Source organism: Carassius gibelio, chromosome A3 (assembly GCF_023724105.1).
Source record: "Carassius gibelio isolate Cgi1373 ecotype wild population from Czech Republic chromosome A3, carGib1.2-hapl.c, whole genome shotgun sequence".
Taxonomy (NCBI): Eukaryota; Metazoa; Chordata; class Actinopteri; order Cypriniformes; family Cyprinidae; genus Carassius; species Carassius gibelio.
The window spans coordinates 27,014,352-27,042,293 of record NC_068373.1 but is presented as its reverse complement, the minus strand read 5'-3'; the positions used below and the strand labels follow the sequence as shown (position 1 = coordinate 27,042,293).

Here is a 27,942-nt window from a genome sequence, read left to right as displayed (position 1 = left end):
AAAATGATACGAAATATCAGTTTGCAATATCAAGAAAAATAACATGCAGTTCTAAAATAACTAAACACCGGAAACTACTTCGTGTCTCACAAGAAAAAAGAAAACACACCCACTACACCATTTTAAAGAAACCGATTCTACCAGAGTATTGTAGAAAATTCTTTATTTGCCATTAATTGAGTCGTAACAACGTGTAACAAAACACTTAAAACACTGAATAAAGTCAAGAACACGATTATAATAAAGAAGCCTGAACCCAATTTTAAGCACTTCTCGTAACATACACAGTCCATGAACCGGAAATGAACGCGTGATTAGAAGGAAAACATAGTTTTTACAGTAACTATCCCTTCTGCAAACATTCTATAATCGTGTCCAACAGCAAAACGAACACTGCTGGATTGGGTTTTATATTAAAAAAAAACAAATATAAAGGCTATGAAAAATACAAATCAAACTGTCTAGGCCGAGACATAGTTATTGTTATTGCAAAACTTTTTAGACATTTAAAATATACATTTAAAACCTCTTGGGAGAAAGCAGATGTGTAATTTGCTCTCATTCTAAAGTAAAACTTTCCACATATGGCTGAGATCAAACACTTTGATGCGTTTCATAATTAACATGTTCGTCTGGATCTCCAAGGCACGATAAATACAGCAATGAAAACGATTTCTGAGGCGAGGCACATATGTATAACCCTGACCATCAGTGAGGACTAGTTGGCCTGGTTCTTCTTCTTCAAAACATTGAGCAGTTTCTCAGACATCAGATAGGGTCGTGCTGGGCTGCCATCGTTCCTCTCCAGGTCCTCCACTGTGATAAATCAATGTGAGAGACAGATGTTGAAGAAGAAACGAGCCAGGTTTACCTTTAGCTAGCACACTGGAGGAAAGGAAAGTGACATGCATGCCTTCCAACACCTCACACACAATATAGACAGACTTAAATAACAAACGCACCTTCTTGCATAATATTTATTAAAGATTAAATAAAAAAGCCTGACATGTTAAGCAGCCAAGCGCCCAAAAGACAAAGTTTAAGGCTCCTGGAGAAGGCAACAAGGTGCTTTTCCAAAGTAGGTTGCAAATTGCTACCAAAAACAATAGAGAATCTTCAAGTGCATTAAAAGTTTATGGCTTTACAATCTGAAAGAAATGCATCAAAATCATCAGCTGTACGACACTTAAACAATTAAGAGTAGCATTAGATGTTCTTCCATGATGGAATAAAAGGGGAAGAAAAAAAAAACCTTCATTTAAAACAGCCAAGTGATGTATAAAAAGTAGTCTTAAACTGTGCTGCGGAGCAGAAGAAGAGACAAAGTAGAAGATGCTTTCTTAATAATGAACATGAAATCAACACGAACCTTATCTGCTTTCTTAACATTCATATAGTGCATAACTGCAATGGTCAAAGACACTTTTCAACATCAGCGTTATATTACCGTTTTAATAGTAACACTTTACAATAACGGTTTAAAAAAAAAAAGAAAGCTAACAGACACATTTAAGATTTATTGACCTTTGTTGTAGTTAAAAAGACTGTTCATTGTTCTGATTTTAATTTTAATGATTTTAATAATCAGTATTACTGTTGAAACTAAAATTATCAAGATTAAGAAATGCTTTAGAAGCATTTTTCATTGTTGCTTGATGTCATCCAAGTAGTTGAGTAAGTCAACAAACAGAACCTTATCATAAAGTGTTACCATTTTTGTGATTTAATATCACATTCCACTTCGAGAAACTTGACATTATTGAAGAAAAATGGCTTGTTCCCCTAACATACAATAACTGAACGGCTGACAGCTGAATGATTTAGTAACTGCAGGTATGACTGAAGCTATTGACCATTCGCTCTCTAAATGACGTTACATTAACAATTAATCACACATTCTAGGTCACTTTCATCAGTTTTCCATGGTTGTGTCGAGAGCGTCAGCTGCATCTCCACGTCACGTGAGGGTCTGAGCCGCATCCGTGTCCTTCATCAGGATGTCACGCAGCTCTGTGGTCATGTAATACGGTCGTGATGCGGTGCCATCATTACGCTCAAGGTCTTCACCTTCGTGTGGCGTTAGTGGGTTTAGAGATGTGGGGATGTCAGAGGGAACCAGCAGAGGATTGTGTAGGTATGATACGTGAAATGAGGTTTGTGATGAACAGATGTTGAATAGGAAATAGGAAAGGTAAGGGGGAGGGGGGCAGCCATAAAAGAAGAAAGAGAAAAAAAGAAAGAATCGGGTTATTGTGAGATGAAAGACAGAAAAGCACATCAGTCCCATTGAAATGACACACCTTAGTTATTCAGGTACCACAGACGGATTAGAAACACCTCATACCAGAATATTTAACTGAAACAGTAGTGCCACCGGAGGTTTAAACCCATCTACATGCACTGCCACGCACAATGAAGAGTCGCTCAGTGACAATGATTCATCCAAACTGATTAAATACTTCCCTAAATGCAGTAGTATACTATTTTTTTAAGGGATCAAAAATTACAATTTGATTTTCTACCTTCCAGAGTGGAGCTTAATGTTTATACTCGTACTATATACACTTGTACTATACACACACACACACACACACACACACACACTAATGCCAAGTACTCACAGAAGCAGAGGAAGAGTGTGTCCACACACATGGCGTAAACGCTGAAAAACCCATGTGCAATGAGGTAGGAGCCCACCAAAACAGTCTGGAGAGAAAAATTCAATAAAAGGTGTTCAAAGGTGTGGGTTTTTATTTTAAAAAGGTGACCGAGTTATTCAACAAAGATGTATTGATAAAAATCAGTGAAGAAATATTTTGTAAAATTTCTATTTCAAATGCATGTTTTTCAAGCTTTGTTCAATAACGAATTCTGAACGGCAAATCAGCATATTAAAATGATTCCTATTCGGTCACTCACCAGAATAGGAACCCAGTAGTAATGGAGACTGGGTCTGGCGCCCTTGAACGCATCCGTATGTCCTGAGAAGAAGAAGAAAGCGAAGATCCCTGGGGAAAAGAGGGAGGGAGAAAAGCTACTTTATGCATTTCAAAATATTAATGTTAAAAATATTAACTTTGTCAGTAGTAATTAAAATCTAAAGCAGAAAAAAAAAAGTCTGAAGTAGAATACTTACCCACAAGCCCCACAATAAGGAGCTTTCCAAGGAATAAGATGAAATCTGTGACCTTATCCAAGACTACCACCCTGTGATGAGTGAAAACACCTGTGAAACACGCTTCAGATTCAGCCAGACAACATCAGCTTACAGCCTAGAGCGCGCTTCACTTACTGCACCTTGCCTTCTGAACTTTGTGCAAATGCATGCAGTTTCAGCATCACAATTCATTGTTAGTGTTTCATAACATCAGTTTTATGACACCCACCTAATTACATTTCTCATGAGGAGGAAGAAGGCATCACACGCCGATCGGCAGAAGTTTTTACCATATATGGCCACCTGTGGCAGAAAAGACAGGCAAGAGTGCATATAGAGATGCTATTAAGATTATACATATACACACACACACACACACACACACACACACGTGTAGACATCAGTTAAAAGTGAAGATTGCCTCCTTTCTGACACTTTAGTGAATGGGTGCCGTCAGAATGAGAGTCCAAACAGCTGATAAAAACACAATTCACAAGTAATCTACACCCCTCCAATCAATTAATGTCTTGAAGCTAAACCTTGCATATTTGTAATAAACAAATCCATCAAGTAAAATCTGCAGATCAAGCTTAACTCAAGTCCAAAACAATTCCAAACAAACATAGTGGATTTTAAATGGGAGACTTTTTCCTCCCACTGAAAAAAAAAGCTTTATTATGGATTACAAGATAATTTTGGTTAAACATTTTGATGGATTGTGTGTTAACACCACACAGATTTTCACCTCATGACATGTGAACTGATAGACTAGAGTGGATTATTGTGAGGTTTTTATCAGCTGTTTGGACTCTCATTCTGACAGCACCCATTCACTGCAGAGGATCCATTGATGAACAAGTGACATAATGCTACATTTCTCCAAATCTGCTCTGATGAAGAAACAAACTAATCTCCATCTTTGATGGCCGGAAGGGGAGTACATTTTTAGCAAACCATTCCTTTAAGTTGTAGTGAAAGAAGACGCACCATAATGTAGGCGTTCCTGTTCATGAACTTGATGAACTTCTCCAGGCACCAGAAGCAGCATTTCAGACAGCACATCAAGAACTTGGCAAATTTATTCTCTGCTCCTGTGGGATCAAAAGGCGGCAAAAAGTTCACAAACAGATTATTCTGAACAGTGTGGGATATGGCAGTGGATAACATTCGGCATCATCTCAAAACTGCAGGGTCTAATCGCCCTAAATATAATAAAGACCTGCTGAAATGTTTATTAACCTGCTTATTACATGACTACTTAATAAATAAAAAGGACATTATTGATCCGAGTTAACATTACTTTATTATGTGAGATCTAGGCTGCAGAGTAATCTGAGAGACAAGAAACTAGCACAATTGTGTAGGAAAAAAGTCAAATATGCTTTAACGGTCATTGTATATGCACATCTTTCATAATATAATGCAATGATTACCCAATTAGATCGTTTTTCCAGTGGGTCGAATAATAACTAAGAGTGAATGTTTTACCCTTGAGTTTGTGGTCAATATACTCCAGCAGAACCCTGATAATCTGGACTATGGCAAGGATGAGAGAACCAAACGCCAGAGAGCCCGTGTGATATCTGTGTACACAAAATGCTTTAAAATCTCAACTTAATCGTCCTTAGGACACATGCATAGCACATTCATCTTTTTCTGAAGTCAAACCTGAGGGATCTGCCCAGAGACGCAAACAGCGGGAAAGCAGGCATGTCATTGGGTTTATTAGGAGCCCAGTAGTAAGATGCAAACGCTCCTGCCAGAGTCATCTGCCCCAGAGCAGTGACAAAGTTTGCACACCAGAAGAACAGGAAGACGTTGTAGAACTGAAGGAAGATCAGGTATTTGTGATATGGCGTCTCCCCACCATAGAAAGCAAACAGGCACTCAGAACGAGGACAGTCTTTCTTCATATCAGAAAGACTGAAGTTCTGGAGGAGTCAAAGAAAGGAGAAACAGGGATCATTTACTTTGAGACTGTACTACATACAAAAAATTTACACCATGATTAAGCATGAATACCTCAGGGATGCAGGTTTCCCTCGAATGTTCACAAACGGTTTCATTGAAAACCTTATAAACCGGTTCACTGGATGTAGAGAGGAAACTGATCAGAGCGATTAAGGACTAGTACTCATAACATATATTGGACCTACACTGGTTTGTTTTAGTGAGTGACTCAGGAGGTGACCTTTTGCCCTTTGACCTTCCATTAGAGTGATTCTAAATTCAGATTAGGGATTGTAAGATGTAGTTCCTGTATAAAAATGCAAACACTGATTAATGTTTCCGCTTCAGTCTTGAGTCAAGGATACACGGCAGTGACGGCCCAGTACGTGATGACTATGGTCAGGAGGAGGAAGGTAAAAATAGGGTAGAACAGCGATGACATCACAAAACCCACGGCCCTGAAATCAGAAAAACAGCACCGAGTGTAAACAAGACTTGTAGGTAAAACAGGTAAAATACCTTTTAACTTTAATAGTAGGCAGAATGCGCATAACGAGATGTTATTGTGGAACGTCTTCACTAATGTTTCACATGGATTCTCAAACACAAACCTGCTGGCCTCCTTCATGAGCTCAACAGCGATCCGAATTCGGTTCCTGAGGAAGATGAGGAGAATGATGATGATGAACTCCAAAATAGCCAAGATGATAACTGCAGAGAGGAACAGGAGTTACTTTTAAAACCCACAGCAAAACCACTTACATTTCTTAGAGGAGTTGTGGGAGAAAGAGAGACTAGCCACAGCAAAATAGTAATAAACTGACAATTTAATGGGTCTACAGAGGTTTGCCCATGCAGCCATCATGCTAAGGGTATTGTAGACTGCTTTTAATGTGAAGCTGTGCATTTGCTAGAGTCTTCTTAGCCCTAGTTAAAAGACAATATTAAGATAATGGCTCGGGTTCCTAGTTTTGAGTAACAGGCTTTAATTCAATATTTAAGGTCTTTTTGTCAATTGATAATCCCAAACATGAGCAGTAGTACTCACTGAAGGCCAGCCAGGTCTGTCTGATGTGCAGGTACACAGAGAAATCAGGCTGGAAGCCCAGCTGCTGTAGAGTGATATTAGCACCAGGTGTGTCCTTCAGACTGACATACTTTACACTGCAGTGGCCAATACCTGTGTAAGGAACAGACACATGATTGAGTTTAACAGATATACTGGACTAGCTGAATGTGCTGAAGAATATAATCCAGGCCATACCATAGGCCACGACAGCGATGACCATGATGATCATGACCCAGACCATGATTCCAGCCAGATAACGCAGAAGAACGATGAAGATCAGACTCAGCACCACAGCAATCAGCAAACAACTGCACGAAGAAACGGATAAGTGTCTGTTAGTTGATTATAAACTTGAAAGTGTGGGGATTCACATGTAAATAATAAACAAAAACAGCACAGATCATGTCGTTTCAGTTTTTTTTTTTTTTTTTTTTAAACAACATTCTAACCCAAACTGAATCATTTAAAACAATGGGTTTAAATGGGTGAATCTAACTGTCTTTTGACATACTCCAATTCTTGTTAAAACCCCACAAGACATGCCTATTCTGTGCATTTTTAGCACTTTTTGTCTGAAATTATATTCATTTTGAATGAAACCTGCTTAACACTCATGCAGAGCAGGAAAGACACATCCAAACCAGTGTTACTACGGTCAACTAAATCTATTAAAAACATTCTTTAATATAAAAATATTGAATAAAACAACTGACAAACATGATTTACATAAAATCCTGATTTATATTTTTAACTGATTTTTCATTACCAAAAAAAAAAAAAAAAACTTATATCCTACAAATAACCACTTATAGTAAACTACACTTAAATTGTAGCAAATTTATAACATTTATATCAAATTAATTAGATAATTAGAAATTTAAAGTTGAAATTCTAAAACTAAAATCCCTAAATTAAAACATTTGCCTAACAATATCATCATCAACAACGAAACTGAAATGTATAAAAAAAACTTATCAAGATTGTTAATTAAGATACTGATCCAAACATTACACAAAATATTTTTATTGGTAAATATATATAGAAATAGATATTCACTAATAAAAAATAAAAAAATCACTTACATTAAGATCCAGTACCAAGACTTGGTGTAATCCTCAAAGATCTTCATTGCAACCTGACGACCCTCCATGACTATTGTCGCGTTCCTTTAATTGTCAAAACAAATATGAATTAATAAAGAGCCCCTTCACCTGCAACTGCAGCAGTGGCATATAAATGAGGAATTTCCTTGCATGTGCATGTTTGAGTATTTGAGTAGTATAAATGTGTTTACTTCATTCCAGCCACCAGGTCTTTAGCGTCTCTTATTTTGTCTCCATCATTAAAGGTTTCTTGATCACCCACTGTGATGACTTCACCCTTTTTGCCCAGAGATGGAAAACAGCGCTGCAAAACTGAGGGAGATAGAATCGGATTAATAAACAGAATCATGAAAAAAAAAAATTCTCTCTTTCCATAGTGTAAATATTGCATTAAAAACAAAAACGTACATGGTTTGCTGGAAATCAGATATGCAGGGCACAGTTTTTCTTGCAAAATTTGTGGCACTGGCTTTAGAAGGAGACAGAATTAATCGGTCATTAGACTTTCAAAAAAAATAAATAGAACTGAATTTAACCAAAAAAAAAAAAAAAGATTAGTTAAAAACTAACTTACCTTCACCCCCGGGTCTTCTCTGCAATAGCTCTTGTAATAATTCCAGTCTTGTTTTTGTGCAAAGGCAGTTAACAGAGTCATAGTGCGATTAGGACATGCTTCTACACACACCTACACAAAGAAAGAAAACAATCTTCAAGATATAATCTGTTTGCCTCTCAAAAACACAGCAAAGTAGAAGTCTTTCATTTATAAACTTATTTTTGCATGCACTTTACTGAAACAGGAGATAAATACAAAAAGAAAGCAAGACTTCATAATTGAGTATACTGCACAGTGTCATTTATTTAAAAATAGTATACATTACATAACTCAAAGTTGCATCATTAAATTTGACAAAATGCTGTCCATTTATTACCAAAATATCTATATATATTTTTTGTAAATACTTTTAAGTTCAGTGTTGTAAAAACACCAGATTGTTGTAGCCAAGTCAGAGTGACCTCCTCTCCTAGGTTCACGAAATGGTTGTCCATAAAATGCATTGCGTTTCTGTTTTAAGTTATCTTAAAGATTCCTAGTTCTGGAAGGTCAAATAAAGTGCATTTGCTTTCACCTAGATAGAGTCGGGTTGTATACTGCACATGCAAGCACATGACAGTAGAGAAACTTATATGAACAGAACTCTGCTATATGAGTAGTGTAGTAGTATGGTATCCACAGACAGAGACCGGTGGACAGGACACAAACCTGAGGGGTGGGACACTGGAACTCTAGGAGGACCATGGGACTGGCACACTTCATCATGTTGAAGTAGAACAACAAGGGCTGCTTCCTGTTTCACACATCATACAAGCAGATTCTCAACTGATGGAGGCTTATACGGATTCATTTCAACTCATATTCACAGATCCATCAAGCATTCTAAGATGTCCTTGAAAATTGTCATTATTATTATTGGTTTCCCTTTATCTTTTTTTTTAACGGTCCATCTTCTGGTTTGCTCAACTCAAAGACATAAGGTTGTGTTATAAAAAATAAAAATAAATAAATAAAAAAAAAAGTATTTTAATTAACATCCAATATGAAAAAGCCATAAACTGCACATTTGTGGTCTGCTCTCCTGATTTAATTATACATGTCCCCTGAATAATTCACCGGAATTCACTATGAATCTCAATTTCCCCCCAAAATCCTCATGTCTCTTTCCAGGTTTGTTTTCAAATGTAATGGTCTCCCCTTTTCACTTCTATTTCCTATTAACAGTGATTACTTGAATATTTCTAATGCAGCAAATAAAATGTTATCCATCAAATTGACAGAAATTACTTTGAAATCCCTCATTGTTATAGTTAATAAGCATTTTTGATTAAGGCAAAGTGTATTACATAACAGATATATTGAACATGTCTTCTTTCGGGTCTGGGTAATATGTTAATGTTTTTACGCTTTTAAAAGTGCTTTTAAGGTTTGGATGGTTGAAGGACGATTAGATTATGTCAGCTCATTGTACCCGGTTTTGAATTCATAAAGCAAACCTTTCGTTTAGGAAAAAGATGGATACTGACATGACTTACAAATGATTCATCAATTGTTATAAAGAATCAGTTCAAAAGAATCAGTTCAGCTATATGATGTCACTAACGATGTCAGAGTATAGCAACGTGTCATAATTCTACATTTGGTGCAACTTACTGCAGTTTTCCCTGGCCACAGAACTGTCCCATGCTGTCTGTGGGATAGATCACCTTCCTCGGGTCACCGTGAGTCCAGGCTGACAGATGAAAACAGAAATAATGACTATTTGATAAACACCGACAGAGATCAGGACTTCTTGATCCGCTTCACAAACAGATTTTAAAATGTCATTTCTATGAAGCCATTACATTTCTAACACCATGTCATTAAACATGCGAATATTTGAGGTTTTACATTTTTTAGATCCGATTACTGCAATGTATTTCCTGAACTGATTCTTCAGTTAGTACATTCTAAACTCTGATTTGAAGATTCATGTGAATTCATTTCAAAAATGGTTTAGGATAAATAAATGTAGGTAAATACTGCGGTGTTCATTTAGGAGGCTTTCACACTAGCACTTCTGGTGCTCAACCGGGTTCGAATGACATCAGAGTTCAGTTTGTTTGGATAACGTGAACGCTGTTTTCTGAACTCCAGTACAGTTCGCTTTGATATAGACGCAATCATCCTAAATCAAGGTTGTGAACCGCTATTCATGGCGTATGAATTGGTCAAATGGTGTATTTCTACGTTTACTCACTCGCTTTCAAGGAAAGTGTTAATGGCGCGCTGCAACAGAGAGATTATTCATCTTTTTTTGCTCGCAGAAATAGACTACCACATTCTTTTGCAGCTTTGCATTACAGTCTTGACAATCAGATGCATCAATTATAATTTCATCTGAAGTACACAGTGTTTCCAACTTAGCAATTTTGTTGCAAGATTTAGCAACTTTTCAGACTATCCAAGCTACCTCAAATAATCACCTAGCAACAAGTTTAGCCATTTTTAAAGTGTATTTGGCAGCTTTTAGCAACTTTGACCCAAATTATAAAAGGCACGCTTTTTGTTCTAAGTTACACAAAAGAGGAAATCAATGGTGTCTAGCAGTACACATCACGTAAATTAGATCACTAGTTGCACTTGCAATTGTTCAGTAATTATTGCACCTTATTAGTTTGTACCTGCACTTGAGGTTTAAAATTTAATATTGTAAAAAAAAAATAATAATAATAACAACTCCTATCTATGCAGTCTTGCATTGGGACTGCATAATGATGCACTTGCTTAATGGCATAATCGGTCTTGCCTTTAGCAACGTCCCCTGAATTTTTTTTATTAATAATAATAAATTATAATAATATCCTTTTAAAGTCATTTCAGAGCGAATACGGATTATGAAATAGCCTACTTTGAACAAAATACTGAAATATATTTTTATATCTAGCCCAGAACTAGCAAAAACACACAGATATGCACTCTTCACTCACAGACCAATAAACACTACCACATACAAGTTTAAAGGGTCATTGTTACACAGTAGCCAATCAGTCTTCAACACACTGACTTACCCAGTATTCCCACTGCAAGGTAGCCCACTATTGCCACGATGAAGAGGATACAGCAAATGATGTCCGTGCATCCTCTGTGGAGCAGAGAGAAACCGTGTGTTGCAACATGCTTTAAAAGGGTTATGAAACAAGGTTAGTTTATAAAGTCTGCTAAGTTGTTAGCACCCAATCAGCTCTAATATTTTTGTAAAAAAAAGAAAAGAAATTCACACTATGAAAAACAGAAGTGAAAGAGGGGTTACCTCTTGCAGAAATGGAAGTAAACGCACCCACTGCTGTGACTGGCTAACTTTATTACACTATATCCACACCTTATATAGGATATATTTTGGACAGTAACTAGTAACTTTTTGCACCCAAAAAAAGAAAAATGATTTTGTGTGTATGTTCTTACCTGTTTTGGATGGGCCCTTTGAAGTCTGGGTCAAATTTTTTGGGCTCTCCTATGAGAATAAATGAAAAACTAAATTAAATACCATTGAACTAAAACATTCAATATAGGAAAACCACTCACAATCATACGGTTCAGACAGTGTTAATCCAATAAGCACAACGTATAGTTAAGTGTTTGCATAACCGCTGCTGATTTCCAGCAGGGGAGTGTCTCCAGCACATGCCTGGGAAATGACATTCCAGCACAGTGAGTGAGCAAGAGCTTCTGCAACATAGAAAACAACCACCCAAAACACCACAGCAACGTGTAGCAGCTTCTTAAAACCACTCTGAACACCCTTGTCTTTGATTGTGAGTGGTGTTGGCCTGTGCAAAAGTCATGTTGCCATTTTATCAGAAAGTGACAACTCTACTCTAGCTTTGTGCCATAAATAATAGCACCACACTCATGTTGGTTTGGAAAAAAAAAAAAATCTCCCATTTTATAGCCCCGGAATGAATCCTCCCATCACAGAATGGAATGGAAAGGGCAAGCCAAGCTAGCTAAGAGAGAGCATTTCAATGCAAAACACGCACTCTTGTGCATTTTTTGCTGCTTGTCAGTTTAGCATCTAGTGCCAGGGGGTTGCTTCTAAAATAAGTCTGTCATATGTATAAAATGCTGTGCTAAAGAGCAAGTGGCCAAAATATCGCAGTCAACTTTGCTCAAATTACTCAGCTGGAAGAATTTGGATCCTTATGCCATGCTTAAAATGTCTGAATGCCACTGGCTGCATTAGAAAATAAATATAAATCCAAAATGGCATGAATGAAAAGACGACTGCTCAAGCTCATTTTATTAAATTTAAACCAAGAGATATGCAGATCAAAACAAAGACAATGTATTTGGGCCCAACCAATTTTTTTTTCCAAAACCAATTGCAGTTCATTTAGCGCATAAACAACATTAAACGATTTATACATAGAGATTTATAAATAAGGAACAACACAAACAAATGTTATAATTTGCCAACACCATATGAGAAAAAAAAAGTAGTTTACATCCATGTTAAAACTAATTTTAGTTATTCAAATTGCTTCGAATGAGTATACATTTATTCATTAACCTGGTGAAACGAAATATGGCTAGTTTTATACGCACTCATATACATTCATCTAAATATACAATTGCACATTTAAAATGCATCCAGTTTATTTGCACCACTGTTCAAATTTGTTGAGTTTTATGCATGACTGAAGCATAAACTGCATTAAAACTGTTTAATCCTAATGGATGGAATTTTTATGCATTTCAAATACATAATTGAATGGCAATATCAAGTTTAGTATAAAATAGATCAGTAGAGCAAGGGTGAGATGCTTTTTTTAATAATAGTAAATGTTGGTTTATGGTTGTAAGGGTTAGGGTTGTGGATTAGTTAAAACCTTAACTAAAAAAAAAAAAAAAAGACACTAAGTTGTTGCTATTCAGCTTTATAAGTTAGTTTGGCCTCCTAATTACAATGATTTCGTCGAACTGAATATGACGCAGTGGATTGCTAAGATGTAGGGAAACCCCAGGGAAGATACATGAGAATTCCTAAAGTTGCGTGTGACTAAACCTCCACACCCTCCGAGCAGAGACAGACATTCAATGACCGAGTTTGAGTTCCCAGGCAGACCAGGGTATTGAGAAGAGACTCTAATGCAGTGTTAACACTATGGAACGAATGCAAATGGAATAAAAGCTTGAAGTAGTGCCATTATAGCAGCTTTAGGAGACTTGAAAAAAAAAATTCTGCTAAATATCTGGACACAAATGTCTGGACACGAAACTAGGCTGACTGCACAGAAATACTCCCAATTATTTCATTAATCATAAAAGAGAACATAACAGCACAATTTTACTGGTGGTAAGCTGTTCAATGTGAGCTTCAAATGGCTTTTCCAGAAACCAAACCCATGAAAACACATGCATACTTGTATACAAGACGAGATGCCCTCAGGTGACTTTACCGTTCTTTTTGTAAGCTCCTTCCTCCACAGGCATCTTTCCGTTCAGTGGCTTTATCTGATTATCTGATACTCCTTCCTCACGGCTAGGCTGGAAAATGGTCTTTCTGCCCACAATCTGATTTTACTTCCTGAATTCAAGCAGGAAAACAACCTGCCACGATTAAAAACTTGTTCAACCAGTCTAGAACAGGTTCAAGCTGAACTAAAACGCCCCTTTTCAAGCAAGTAAATATTGGATTTCCCTCATTTGATCTCTTTAAACTTGGCTGGGTATCCAGTTTTTCCTCATCCTTTGTCTCTGCAGGAGTAAATGGAGCAGTTGTGTCTCTAGAGATCTGAGCGGGTGTGAGGACAATGGCACTCGTTCAACTCCATTTGTTACTATTTTGTGAAGTAGGTTTCTCTTAAACCTTCCTAAACTGCATTAGCAGCACGACTGAAACAATTTGAACAGATACAAGATCTTCTCTTGCAGCTCACACACACAGCCTGATGTGCAGTTTATCAGTGTGTAATCAAAGTATAAGAACTTTGTTATTTTTCACATTATCTAGAGAGACCAGTTTATATGTTATGGCACTTTTTATATGGATTTATATGACTAGAAAAAGTCTGGAACAAAGCATTTACACTTTCATAAATGTACAGTTGAGGTCAAAAGTTTACATGCACCTTAAAGAATCTGCAAAATGTTAGCTAATAATAATAATAATAATAATAATAAGGGATCATACAAAATGCAAGTTTTTATTTAGTACTGACCTGAATATTTCAGATGTTTACATTTAGTCCACAAAAAAACTCCTTAATTGGTTTTATTCCTAAGTAATTGCTAGAAAAGAAAACCTACACCAGCACAGAGACTAATATCAAAGCATATGCATGCGTTAAATAAATTTATCTTGTATTTGCCTTTATTACTACACTTAAAATGAGTCCACTAAACATTAATCATTGCAATTAAGCAATATAAAAAGATTCCAGTGAAGAATACTGCACTTCAATGCAATTGCAGTCAAACTCTGGTACTCAAATGGCAGAAACAGCACATTAATACAGCTAAGAAAAAAGGCCATGCTATCAAGATTTTCCTTTTAAAAAGCATTCACATACTCGTCCTTTTTATAAGCCAGTTTCTGAAGCCTTCTCGCTTCACAACAATTAGGGATGTATGGACAAAAACAAACCTATCCCGATTTTGACCAATTTTCCAATTTAGATTTTAATCATGATTTTGACTCACAGACATGCTTTAAGGTCATTAATGCATTCAGTATGTGTATGCGGTGTAGAACCACGTGCAGGGTGAACATTCTGATCCGTTAAAGAGCCACACAGATGGGAAATCAAAAATTACCTGTATTACAGTGTATGATGTAGCTGTCCATCAGTGTAAACAATGTGCAAAGTAATTAAACCAAAAAGTACACGATTTATAAAGTTATTGGCTTCTAAAGTAAGGAGTCGACTCTGAATCGCTGAAACGAGTCGTTATAGATTTCAAATCTTTTGCCCATCTCTATGTACGTCACTAGGAACACTTTGCATAATAATCTCCGCCTACCTTCTTGGGAGAAACGAAGCTCTGACCTGCCCCACCCCCCACACAGACGCTCTGTTTGGTGTGAGAGCATCATGTCGAGGAGACCGTTTGTTTTATTTTCACTCCCAAAGAATGAAGATCAGAAGAACCAATGGCTAAAATTCATTTTCACCACAATACCAGAGCAGTACAACAAATCCCTTTCACTGATGACTGCTTTTCTAATCTCGGTGAGTACAAGGCGGGATTTTCAAAGCATTTGGCCATAAAAGAGGGTTCATTACCAATTTTATTTAGACCAACGAGCATCTCCGAATCACAACGCGAAGTATGATTATGAAGTTATGTGTTTGTTTTCTCCCGAGCGTCTTATCAGTATGTGTGCGGTCTGCAGCCTTTGTCTTTTACAAACAAGTCATTAAAATGAACTGTAACTCGGTGAATACTCAACGAAAAGACATGAGAGAGATATCTATAGAAAGCTTGATAGGTCTACTTTAAAACTAAACAAGTGCTGCCAAAAACCGATATTCTGTGATAAAGTAATCCATATGAAAACAACGCGATGTCTGTTTCATGTCGCCCTTCGTTGAACGCGCTATTCAGATTCAGACTGAAGCGCGCGGCTTGAATACACCCACACAGAAGAAAAAGCAGCAAGACTGTTCAAGTTTTTTATTTTACTGTTTGCTTCGCGATGAGAGGAAGACATAATTCACCCCAAACAGATGCTAACGCATAGTTTACCGTGAAGTTGTGTGCGGAACAACCAATCAAACCTGACTATGTTAGTTGACCAATCAGAACACAGTATTCTACCGAAAGGTGGGGTTTAAGGAAACTGAATCTTTTGAACAGCTTCGTGCGAACCGTTTGGGGATCTCTGAGAATTGGGGTAATTTTAAAATGATATTTTGACAAAATGACAATGTTTTTTAACCTTGGATGGATTTAAACCTAATGTACAGGACTTATAAACAGTGATAGGAAGCTTAGAATTTTCATCTTACTGGCTCTTTAACAAGTGCTGCATTTAACGCCATCTGCTGTCAGAGAGTGAATGTGCTTTCATTCAGCGCGTCTCTCATGTGTTCCTCCATGTGCTTCTCATGCGCGCTTGTTTACATCAGAGCGCATGCGCTCTTTCAAGCAGCATACAGCGATGTTGTGCATTTTAAGCAGCAGATGGGAATACTATTCTTAAAATGCATTCCAAATTCTGAATAATTGTAATAACAGAATATTGTATGCTGCCTGCTCAGCTCATTCTCTGAAAATGGTACTAAGGAGTGCAAGAGATGCAGAGAGCAGGCCTGGGGTGTAACAAAATACATTTAACATCATTAAGCATTTAAAATAAAAACATACAAGTAACTGTATTTTGTTACAATTACATTTTAAGTGAGGGGTAACCAGATTTTAGATTACCAAAGTGATTACAATTAAGAGTAATGTAATTTCTTAATTTAATACTTAAGTAAACAGTCTGGGGATTTTAACCAACACTGTAAAACCGAACAGAGAAAATTACAAATAAATTAGTTAATTTCACTCAAATAATAAAGTTCATTGTAAACTCAAAATACTGTTGTAAGGTGAACTTAAAATTATTGTGGTTTCTAGTTCCCAGCATGGTAAAATGATGGTAAATGGACTGCATTTATATAGCGCTTTCAACAGACCAAATGGCCATCCAAAGCGCTTTACAATTTGCCTCACATTCACCCATTCACACACACATTCACACACCGACGGCGGTGTCTGCCATACAAGGCGCCATCCAGCTCGTCGGGAGCAGCTGGGGTTAGGTGTCTTGCTCAAGGACACCTCGACACTTGGTCAGGTGGAGCCGGGGATTGAACCACCAACCTTCCGGTTTGTAGACAACCTACATGAACCACTGAGCCACTGCCGCCCCCTGTATTACAGTGTATGATGCATGCTTTGCATTAGCCAACAAGGAAATTAATTTCTACACTTAATTATTTTTTGTGTGTTTTTACCAAGCGTCAAACTCCCGCTCTCTTTCGTGAGGCCAATAAGAAACTGACGTAAACTGCAATTCATCGACTGGCTGCAAATGGGAGTCAGTCCCATAGACTCCCCATGTTAAAATGCTCAACTTCACAGCAGAAAACGTTTACAGCCTGGTGCAAAAAATTATTTTGGTCTAAATGGCAAATTTTGCCCTTCATGACAACTGTGGGGGGGGGGGGGGGGGGTTGAATGTTTTTTTTTTATAATTAATCCGTTTAAATTATATTAAGACTTAAAGGCGCAATATGTAATTTTTCTGCTTTAAAAATAGCAGAAATCACTTTATCTATGTTATATATATTTTTTAGTTGTGTACTTACATCATCCTGACAGTTTCCACGAACTTTCAAATCCGGAGAAAATTATAGTTTAATTAGAAGACACGGCACGTTTCTTTATTTCCGTTTTGTTGCCCGTCTATGGCGTCATATAAACTTTGACCCCTCTAGTTTATCTAACTTCCCGCGGAACCGCCAAATACAAAAGGTGAACAGAAACAAAGACGAGACGAAGAAGAAAAAGTAGTAGCCTTGATCGAGACTATTATATTTTATATTTATATTGTTTATTTTCGTATTTATACCTCAATCAATAACTTAGTTATGGAACATGATTATGCTCTGCCTGCACGTTCTGTGAAGCGCAAACGCATTGGTGAAATAAATGACCCGAGATGGTTTTGGGACAAGAGAAGCAACAAGACACGGGTAAATATTGGAGTTGCATTTCCAAGATAGAGAGAGCTTCGTGACAAGCTGAAACTACAGAGAGATGCAGAACTCGCTTGCATTCTGATAAACAGGTACGCATCCATTCAGCTAACTGTACCTATCCGTATATTTGTGTATACGATGATGTCTTGTGTAAACGCAGACAGACTAGCTCTCATGTAAATCTACATTTGTTCTATATCTAGCTGAATAAAATAACATTAGCTTCAAATGCAGTTCTCTAACTTGTTCAATATCATAGTATAAACGTAATTATAATTATTAACGAAAGGCGACCGTGTTTTTTTTTTTTATATTACTACTAGATAGATGGAATATTGATTTGATAGGAGTCTTATAATTCATATAGACGGTTTCATCTGGCGCACGCGCCTGGAACTAAGTTAACCTCCGGTCTGTGTCGTGTATATCGGTCTGGCTGCAGTGCCTTCTACAAATGCAGTTAAAGTTAAGGTGATGAGTAGACTGAAGTTATCAAAAAATATCTACTCTAGAGGGACTTGGCTGTTGTTATTGATTCTATTTGGAAGTCTACCGGAAGTTAAGTTAGGTCCACAAAAGCGCTCATGCGCAGTAACGTTTGTTTATGTTGTTGCCGTTGAAACAGTCTCTCCGTTCGAAAAGACGTGATTGTCAAAAAACTAAAGTCAGAATGAGTGAGGAATGATATGGAGCGACAGAGCGCGTGTTCCAATGAACTACAACTCCCATGAGCCTATCGCTCTTTCCCGACGTCATCAAAGTACGTCTTATGTTTTTATTTTGATTGAGTGACCCCTGGTGGCCAAAAATTCCATATTGTACGTTTAAATTTCTGCATAATAAGGCCATGGCCACTGGAGTGACCGGTAGATTGATGCTGCTAACACTGCCGTCGCACTAGGTGGGCGTGGCTTCAGCAAGTAGCTCCTGCCTTTTTGCTCATTTTCGATTGTCAGGGTGAGTCGCACGGTGATGCACTGCCAAGATGGCGACAGCCCGCTCCGCACACTTTAGGCTTCAAAAACACACTTCAGGAGTCTACGGGTGACGTCACGGACATTACGTCCATACAGCCTATGGTTTTTACACAAGATTTACAGAGAGAGAGAGACATACGTTAGTACTTAATGATGTTACAGTTATGTTGGTTTTGTAATGTTACCGTTGTGGTGAAGAGTAGAGCCTGTGATTAGATTGAGGATGGAAAGTAGTGGTGGAAATTATGATTCTTTCTAGAGATTCGTTCGTTTTCAGTTCATTCACCAAAATGATTCGTTCAGAATCGTTCACTGATTCGTTCAGTGACCATTTCTTCGTATTACACAAAATAAGCCAGCAGGTGGCAAAAAAGAGTGTATTATGTGTTATGTCTCAAGTCAATGAACGTATTTACTTGTTACAAAAACTGATCTGGCTTTATTAAAATGCGTGTATAATCGCATTCAATATATAAAGTCTAATTAAGTTGTTTAGATGAACAAAGCACAAATAAAACACATAAATCGGGGATTAAACGTGGAGTTGCTAAATATCAAAACAAGCGCATGTGCACTGCTTTGCATTTTGCGAGACTGACATGCTAAATGGCAGACTAACCCGGTTTACTCTCATTCATTTAGTACACGAACGAGATAAAATATGTACCAGTTCATTTCATCCACGAACAACATGTTGATCAGTTCAGTCATTTCATTCACGAACAAGATGTATCAGCTCATTCAACTCATTCGCGAACGACATGGGCCAGTTCAGTCATTTCGTTCACGAACGATCTTTAGATCTAGTTCAGACTCATATGAAACTCATTCATTGAAGGGCGTATTCGTTACTACATTCAACAAATCACATACTCTGTCACATCTCATACTCGAAGGCTATTGGCTCGATGTTGAGTAATTCTTTGACAGGATGAAATGGTTCAGGTACCCGGTTCACCGAGCTGCGCATGCGCTACTAATAGCGCCGCGCTGCTGTGGAGGGAGGAACTTCACTGAACGAGAAATATGAGTCAGTGGATTACGTGAACGAGAACGATTCGTTCTAGGGCTGCACGTTTTCAAGTTTTTCATTAACCGTTAACCGAGGCCCTTAGCGGTTAATAATCGGTTAACCATAGTGTGCGCCAGGGTTTCCGTTGTCCGGTAATTTCCAGACATTGGCCAAAAAAAAAAAAAAAAAGAAATGTCCGACAAAATTTAATCTCTCCGGTCAAATTGTCCTATTAAAACTACCTAATAATCCCGTCCACTATCACAATCTGTATTTGAGAATAAGCCTAAAATGTATAAAGCAAATATACACCGACCTTTGGCTATGTTATAAAGGAACAGGCTCTAGTAATGGTTATGTAACTTTCCGTGTTTAGGCGAAGGTAACAAGCAGGCTCCGCGGCCGCCTCGCTAAGGCTATGACTATGATATGTTTGACAGGTACAATATTTGAAAATCAATGATTATTTTTTTAAATTACATTTATATCTGAATTTATGTCAACCTATAGACTTTCAAATATCAAAATGTCATGAATTAATATGTATTTGTGTACAAAATGACATATAAACATATTTTCCTATTATATTTTGCCTGGAAACGCTTCCAACAAGGCGTCGGTTCTATTTCTAGCATGCACGCGTCGAGCCGCGCCTGAGCCGCGCGTCTCACACAGGCAGTCGGCAAGCTCTAACCTCTTAACATGGGAGCCGAATTAAAAACTATGGCGTGCATTTTGTGACACATCTAAGGCCTTAGCAGGAGAAGGAGAAGGAGCAGTCGACCCTTCCGTCGCCGTCAGTCCGTGTTCATTTTTGAATGGGATTGAATGGGAGCGCAGACGACAGACCCGCGGCGACGTCGCGGCGACGTCACTGTTGGAACCAATCATAGGCGGCGACGTGACGACGGCGTACGTAAGAAATTTAACAAAAATAGTACGTGTTCTCAGTACGTCTGAACCTAGCTACGTTGCCTTAGATGACGCCTGATATATACGCCGTCTCAATATACGCCGCCTCACAAGACGCCTGATATATACGCCGTCTCAATATACGCCGCCTCACAAGACGCCTGATATATACGCCATCTCAATATACGCCGCCTCACAAGACGCCTGATATATACATCGTCTCAGTATACTTCGCTTTACACGAAATGTAAGGTTTGCATTACAGTAGATGCATTTGTAACAGGTTGTTTTTAAGATATTTCCCAAAACGTGGTAACAGTGCATAATAATAACTGCATAAAGTCTATTTTATGTTTGATTAATTATGTTTATCTGTTAAGTTGGTGTTGAAGTGAAGTACAAGCACATTAATGTTCAGTTTGCTTGGATGCTAACAAACAGTAGGGAAAAACTGAGAGGAAATGCATGATTTCTGCTTGAATTACAGTTCTTTCTTGTTTCCTTGTGATCTTGACATAGAAGAGTGTAATTTTAACAGAAATAAAGTTGTATTTATAATAGATATTCATTAGACATTCGATCTTTAACATTAAATGGCATCGAGAACAAAGTCGTTCTAAGCAAACATGCTTAATTTTATTAATTTATCATATTTGGGACGCTAAGGCAGTGATATTAATGTTGTCCACTAGATGACGCCATGGGATTGATTTTAACCCAAATATAAGAAGTTTTTATTCTTATGAATTGAAAAAAAAACGCGAATGATTTACTTAATTTGGATAACTATGGTAAACTGACAGTATAGTTTATAATTACAGTACATAGAATGCTTTGAAATTTATATTTATCATTATTATTTTTAACTTTTATAGACCTCAAGACATAAAACATCTCGATAGGATTAAATAGAAACCCATATTTAATATTTATTTGATTGACAAAACTGCAAACAAAATTTTCAATGTTTTCACTGACTAAATAAACAGTAATCTGTAAATATAAGATAAATGGGACAGAAACACGTTTCACACTGTGTCACGTCAACTTTCCTTTTAATTTCAGTGTTCAATTGTTTGTAAATCGAGGATAATAATTGTTTCTTCTTCAGCTGCTCATCAGTCTGTGGTCATCATTGCCTGAATGTCCTTTTCATGATCGGTCACACATGTTCAATATTCAGACAGATCTGGACTGAACATTCACTCTGTCTACCGTGCTTCTGTAGCACATGCAGAATGAGAGCTGGAATTGTCTTGGTCTAATAACCATGGACTTCTCATGAAAGATGTAATCTTGATGGCAGTATGCATCTCTGTACAATGCCAATATAAAGCCTCCATGTCTGTGTACCCTCACACATTCCAGTTACCCATACCTGATAAACCCCCATCCAATGAGAAATGTTAGCTTTTTGCATATATATATACACTTGTTCTTTTTTTTTTTTCTGTTGAATTCGAAATGTTTGACGTTGTCTTTTAAGTCTTCAAATTAAATGTTTGATACCAATCAAAATGTACTCTGAATTTTATTCACATTTTTAGATTAGTATTGTAATAACCCAAAACTTCAAATGCGTTTGTCATTAATGAATTTAAGACACAGAAAACTTCTCACAACATACAATAACACAGCAATGCTGATTTATCATTACTAATTGTACTTTTATTTCTGAAAATGAGTAAGCAGTACAAACAGTGGCTTGAAATAATGTCAATTGCAAAAAGACGGAAAAAAAATGTAACTGGAAAAGGGATGCCATAAAACTGAAAAATTAGTTGTATATTAAATGTTAAATTTTAGTGAAATCATTGTTTATCCTACAGGCCAAAAGTTACATATTTAAGGGACATGCTAAATATTTGCGTCTCCATATATTATTCTAAAAAAAAGTTTGATCAACATGAAGATCCCCATTCCTTTAAGACTTTGAGACTTTAGATTTTTAATTTTAAAAATCCTTTAAGATTTTTTTTTTATCCTCCAATGTGTGGATATTTCTTGTCGAAGTGAATTTCTCGCTATATCAGCATAGTTTGTGGCTAAACATTTTGTAAAGCCTGCATTTTTCTGAATTGTACCAATATGTTTCCAATAATATTCATTGTTTCACTGTTATGTGGAACACATCTCTTGCAGCTCAGTCAACAAACTCATCTGCAAAGTTCATCTGTTGACTTAAAATGTTGAAAACATTCATATATATGAGATAGATATATATATATATATAAAAAACACCAACACAAGATTACATCAATATAGATCTAAATATGCAAACTTGCTCAATCACTTTGGCTGCTGGCGCCCTCTATAGGCATTTACATTACATATTGTACATACGTTTATTGTTTAGATGAACATTCCTTTATGTATTTTAACAGTGTTCAGTGAAACCATATGATTACTCGCTTTTAATGTTTTATTTAAACCAATTATTGCCTCATCGTTACAGATATTTTAAGTCTACTTTTAAAGATTTACAGTTTAAGCAAATATTTCAAGTCTTTTCTGTATTACAAAAAAAAAAAAAAAATCATCAGTAGATTGCTCATTTAACAAAATAATCGTTAGTGACAGCCCAATTTAAAGTGTTTCAAAATGCACCTGAATTTTTAATACACTTCTTTAACAATTTTATTAAAATACCTTTTCATTACCTTCTATTGACCAAAATTATTTAGCTCAATGGTTGATATGCACATTTTATGGTCGACATGACTCTGAAAACAGGACAAACTGAGAACCGTAACAGAGTGTTAAGTAAAATTATTAACATAACCAATATATCAAAAGTAAAACCTCAGAATGGCACAAATCAGAATAATGTTTAATAATTAATGTGTGTGAATTTATGTTGATGTTATTGTGAAAATACAACTAATTTTCAGCTCTGTTGATGGTGTATAATTTGTAGTAAAATAATGTAAAACCAAAAAATTATTTAATTTAACTCTATTTGAGGTATTTTGTGTCACAGTCAGTTGAGGCAAATACCTTGGAGTATGGATGGATCAAAGATTGACTTTTGCTACTCATGCTAAAAAGTTAATAGAGAAGTGTAAAATAGGAGTTAATATACTACGATGTTTATCAGGGGTTGAATGGGGAGCTTGCAGAATATCGCTGAAAAGAATATACTGTACATTAATCAGGTCAAGCCTGGATTATGGAAGTATTATCTATGGATTTGCATCTGAAACCTTACTTAAAAAGATTGAAACTATACAAAGTCAAGCTCTAAGAATTTGTTGTGGTGCCTTCAAAACATCTCCCATTGCAGCCTTGCAGGTAGAACTTGGAGAAGCTCCTCTTTACCTGCGTAGGTATAAGCTTAGAATGAATTACTGGGTTAATATAAAAGGGCATAAGGAAAGTCATTCAGTAAAAGGAGTTATGAAAGAATGCTGGGAACATGGGAATAAGACTATTAAAAGCTTTGGATGGACTGCTAACAGGGAAGCATTAGAAGCTGGTATTGATGGATTAGAAGTTAGCCCAATAGAGTCTGTATCTAATATTCCACCATGGATATTCCCAAAGCCATTAGTTGATTTTCAAATTCAAACGCAAATTAACAATGACAAGGATATCCCCAAGAACATTATTGCACAGCAATATATAGATCAAAGCTATACATCGTGGTTGCACATATACACAGATGGTTCTAAAGATCCTGCCTCTGGAAGAACTGCTTCTGCAGTGCATATCCCTAAATTTCAATGTGATATCAGCAAAAGATTAACTGATAATGTATCGGTGTATACAGCAGAACTTATTGCCATTCTGGTAGCACTTCATTGGGTGGAGGATGTAAAACCTAGGTTAGCAGTCATCTGTTCTGATTCTTATGCAGCACTTTCAAGCCTTGCAAGTGGACTAAAATCAACTAGGCAAGATATTATTTTTGATATTCTAGCAAGTTTATTGAGAAATAGTAATACTAGTCTTATTATGTTTCTGTGGGTCCCTGCTCATGTGGGAGTAGAGGCTAATGAAGTGGCTGACAAACTAGCTAAGCAAGCTTTAAATCATGCAGATGTTGACATACAAGTGGCTCTTAGTAAAAAAGAGGTTCAGGCTAAAGTGAAAGAAGTCACTCATAGTAAATGGCAAGAAGCATGGGATGTTGATAGCAAGGGCAGACATCTTAATAGCATCCAACAACTTGTAGGAAATGGAAGAAGTGTATATAAGAACAGGAAGGAAGATATTATCATTTCACGTCTTAGAATTGGACATTCTGGACTAAATCATTCCCTTTTTAAAATAGGAAAGCATGCAACAGGTAAATGTAGAAATTGTGACGAATCAGAGACAATAGAGCATATTTTATTTTCATGTCAACAGTACGAAAATGAAAGAATATTGCTTATTCAAGAAATGGAAAAATTGGACATTAACACTTACAATATACAAAGCTTTTTGGAATGTAATTTTGAGCAATGGAAGAAGTATAGAGCCATTATTAAATTTATTAAAGACATAGGGTTATACGGGATAATTTAGTTTTTATTTTTTTTTTATTATTATTATTATTTTATTTTTATTTTTTTCATTTCCTTGCTTGTCTGAGCTCCACCCTCCAGTTTGGTAGGTGGCGGTAATGCACCATAAGCTGGTTTGCCAACCGCCATAAAAATTCAGAAGAAGAAGTCAGTTGAGGCGGTTTACTTATCACGCGTCTGTTGAGGTGACGTCAGTTGAGGCGGCGTACTGATCACGCGTCTGTTGAGGCGGCGTACTGATCACGCGTCTGTTGAGGCGGCGTACTTGTCACGCGTCTGTTGAGGCGACGTACTCTTATGACACGCAAAAGTACACGACTGTCGACTTCGGCAGGTAATCCTGTCACATTCCACCCGCCATAAAAAACAGACACGCCACGCAGCTGAGATGCTTTCGCTCATCGCCACGCATTCAGTGAGTCCTGACCGGCCTAATGATGCCCGGGTGTTGGCTGTTGAGATTACAACAACGAGGTTGTACTTGAAGTATATCTAAGCACTGTATTGCAATACTTGCATTTTGCCCCGTCACTCTCAATTTTAAAGTGCTCCAACGCTGTACTTTTTTTTTTGCCCGCTTCATATTAGAAAAATGACTTCTTCTTGTGGAAATTACAAATGTCTGGGAGCACTCTGGCGGTCTCTGGTGGTGCAAAAATGTATTACAACTAAATTCAATGCACGCCATTGACGTCACTTAACCGAGCAAAATGTTTCACTCGGTTACGCAATTTTTAACCGTTAATCGGTTAACCGGTTAACCATGGACACCCCTAATTCGTTCACCTAAAAGATTCGTTCAAAAAGAACGATTCGTTCACGAAAGACACATCACTAATGGAAAGCAAAACTTAAGGGTTATATATACTGCATGATGTTTGAATATTTATAAGCAAGTATTGTCTATGAGTCTTTTGGATAAGTAAGTTAGTGCATAGTACCAATGATACCATTGTGCTGTTGCTAACTGGCACTAATCTCGAAAAACTGGATGAGTCTTAACTTCTATAAAGAATATCTCTTTGGAGACTTTAGTCTTCGCAACTTCTTCAATCTTTATGCACCAAGAGCTTGTAACACTCGAAAGAGAAAGGAAAAATTGAATCATATGACCCCTTTAAGCATTTCAAAGTATACTGAACTTTAGATTAAGTTACTACACCAGAATAATCTAACAAAAAATACATTACTCATTACTTTTTAAAGCTTGTATCTTGCAATCTGTAGTTAAATAAATTGTAAAAGTAAACTTCCCAGCCCCTGGCAGACAGAAACACAGACAAATTGTTGAATAAAGTTGTTATTTGTTTTCTTCATGCACAAAAAGTCTTCGTGGCTTCATAACGTTAGTTGAACCACTGATGGCAGATGGACTCTTCTGATGACGTCTTTCATACTTATCTGGACACGGACAGTGTTATTTACTTGGCAGCCTATGGGACAGTCACAACCCACCCAGTTTTCATCCAAAATATCTTAAATTGTGTTCCAAAGATGAACAAAGCTTCTATGGGTTTGGAACGACATGAGCGTAAGGGGATTAATGACAAAAATTCTCATTTTGGAATGGAGTAACCCTTTAATTCTTGAAATCACAAAAGCACAAATATATACTCGCTCTCACAAACTCGGCCTTCGTTCATTTGTATGTCCATCTACAGTATAAGTGTTTGGACTGTTTAATATTAGGATTTGGTCTAAAAATCCCCCACAACCCCCAGATAACCTGTGTCCCCATGACTGTTCATACACAAAACATCTGTGTGGTTTAATATATCCTGAGGCACAGCTTTGCTCGATTCTTTTGACGATTTTGCAGCTACACAATGAATCTGTAAACAAACCAGCACACTATTACTATAAAATTAACATTAATATTTCATCCATATGAAAGCCACATGCCCAGTATTAATTTTCCAACCACGAAATTTACATTAACTAGAAACAAGTTAACTACTTTATGGTCAAAACCCGCAATAATTGCCAGTGTTCAGCCTTTTGTGTTTGTTTCGGAGTAAGAAAGTCACAAGACACGAGGTTCCTCCTAAAGAAAATCCACTGACAAAGCAAATAACGGTAATGTAACGCGTTGCCTTACTAACAAAACACTTTAAACACCACAGGATTTCACTTTAGAGCCCAAAACATCTTTCTTATCTGATCTGGGTTATGTTGTTAGCGGCAGTGACGTTCAAATCAAATTTCAAGTTTATGTTTGGAAGCGTTAACTTTAACAACAAACACTAGCAAATGTTAACCAGGAAAAACTTACCGTATTTGGGCTTCTCATCCATATCCATATCCATATCCATCTCGGATGAGCGTGTATTTACTAAAACTGTGGAGAACTGGGGCCCGTTGTTTGTGCGTCACTTATTATAGTTAAATCTGAAATAAAATGTCATATCATCTCGCTATACCGGATCTGGTTACTGCGGTTCTTCGAAAGCACCAGCTGTTGATGATTGGTTTGGCTGCATTGAGTAATCTAAGATAATTGCGCGTTCATGAACCGGTTTAAAAGGGGTTTATATCGATCGAGAGGGGGTTCAGCGAAAAACCGGCAGCTTTCAACAGGGAGTGGCTGTCACTGGCAGCAGGAAGTGGCTGCCACTAAACCGGATGGCAGCTGTCTTTTTTTTATTTTTTATTTTTTATTGAAGATATAAAGATTTACAAACAAACATGGCTGCATAAAGTCAGTTTCTTCATAATAGGATACAGAAAATATATAGCCTGAGGGAGCAGCTCTTAATACAAACAGGAAAATATATAGTCTTAGTAACAAAAATAAAAAGATTTATAAAAAAAAAATAAATAAATAAATAAGAAAATAAAAGAAGATTACAATACATACATGACATAAGGGGAGAATTCAGTCAGTACTCATCTATCAACCTCAGTTGGGAAGTGTTTTAGGGTATCAAATATTTTTTGTGCTTTAGGACCTTTCAAGATTTTTAAATA

At 36.9% G+C, this 27,942-nt stretch overlaps 1 protein-coding gene across 3 annotated transcripts; it reads right to left on the bottom strand.

Moving 5' to 3' along the window:
- Positions 1–148: 148 nt before the first annotated feature.
- LOC127954512 (choline transporter-like protein 2) lies at positions 149–27,591 on the bottom strand. 3 transcript variants are annotated; one of them, XM_052553390.1, is made up of 22 exons: positions 27,248–27,591; positions 11,280–11,328; positions 10,886–10,959; positions 9,489–9,567; positions 8,544–8,628; positions 7,854–7,964; positions 7,688–7,748; positions 7,471–7,591; positions 7,259–7,342; positions 6,372–6,484; positions 6,156–6,287; positions 5,719–5,818; positions 5,473–5,565; positions 5,180–5,264; positions 4,826–5,088; positions 4,646–4,740; positions 4,145–4,248; positions 3,387–3,460; positions 3,137–3,207; positions 2,920–3,008; positions 2,622–2,706; positions 149–816 (listed from the first exon to the last, which is right to left on the bottom strand). In XM_052553390.1, the coding sequence occupies exons 1-22, from the start codon at positions 27,285–27,287 to the stop codon at positions 719–721; spliced, it is 2,106 nt and encodes a 701-aa protein (XP_052409350.1). In that variant the 5' UTR covers positions 27,288–27,591; the 3' UTR covers positions 149–718. The 3 variants fall into 3 exon arrangements, with proteins under 3 accessions (XP_052409350.1, XP_052409347.1, XP_052409348.1); XM_052553387.1 differs by having other exon boundaries at positions 149–2,067; positions 27,248–27,583; XM_052553388.1 differs by lacking the exon at positions 27,248–27,591 and adding an exon at positions 13,274–13,387 and having other exon boundaries at positions 149–2,067.
- Positions 27,592–27,942: the final 351 nt, after the last annotated feature.

Excerpts from the sequence above, each read along its gene's own strand:
- LOC127954512 (XM_052553387.1), bottom strand. The coding sequence starts at position 27,287 with ATGGATATGGATATGGATATGGATGAGAAGCCCAAATACG. Across the intron at positions 7,343-7,470 it reads GACCTGGTGGCTGGAATGAA|GAACGCGACAATAGTCATGG; the intron begins GTAAACACATTT and ends TGACAATTAAAG. Across the intron at positions 4,249-4,645 it reads TATTGACCACAAACTCAAGG|GAGCAGAGAATAAATTTGCC; the intron begins GTAAAACATTCA and ends TTGATCCCACAG.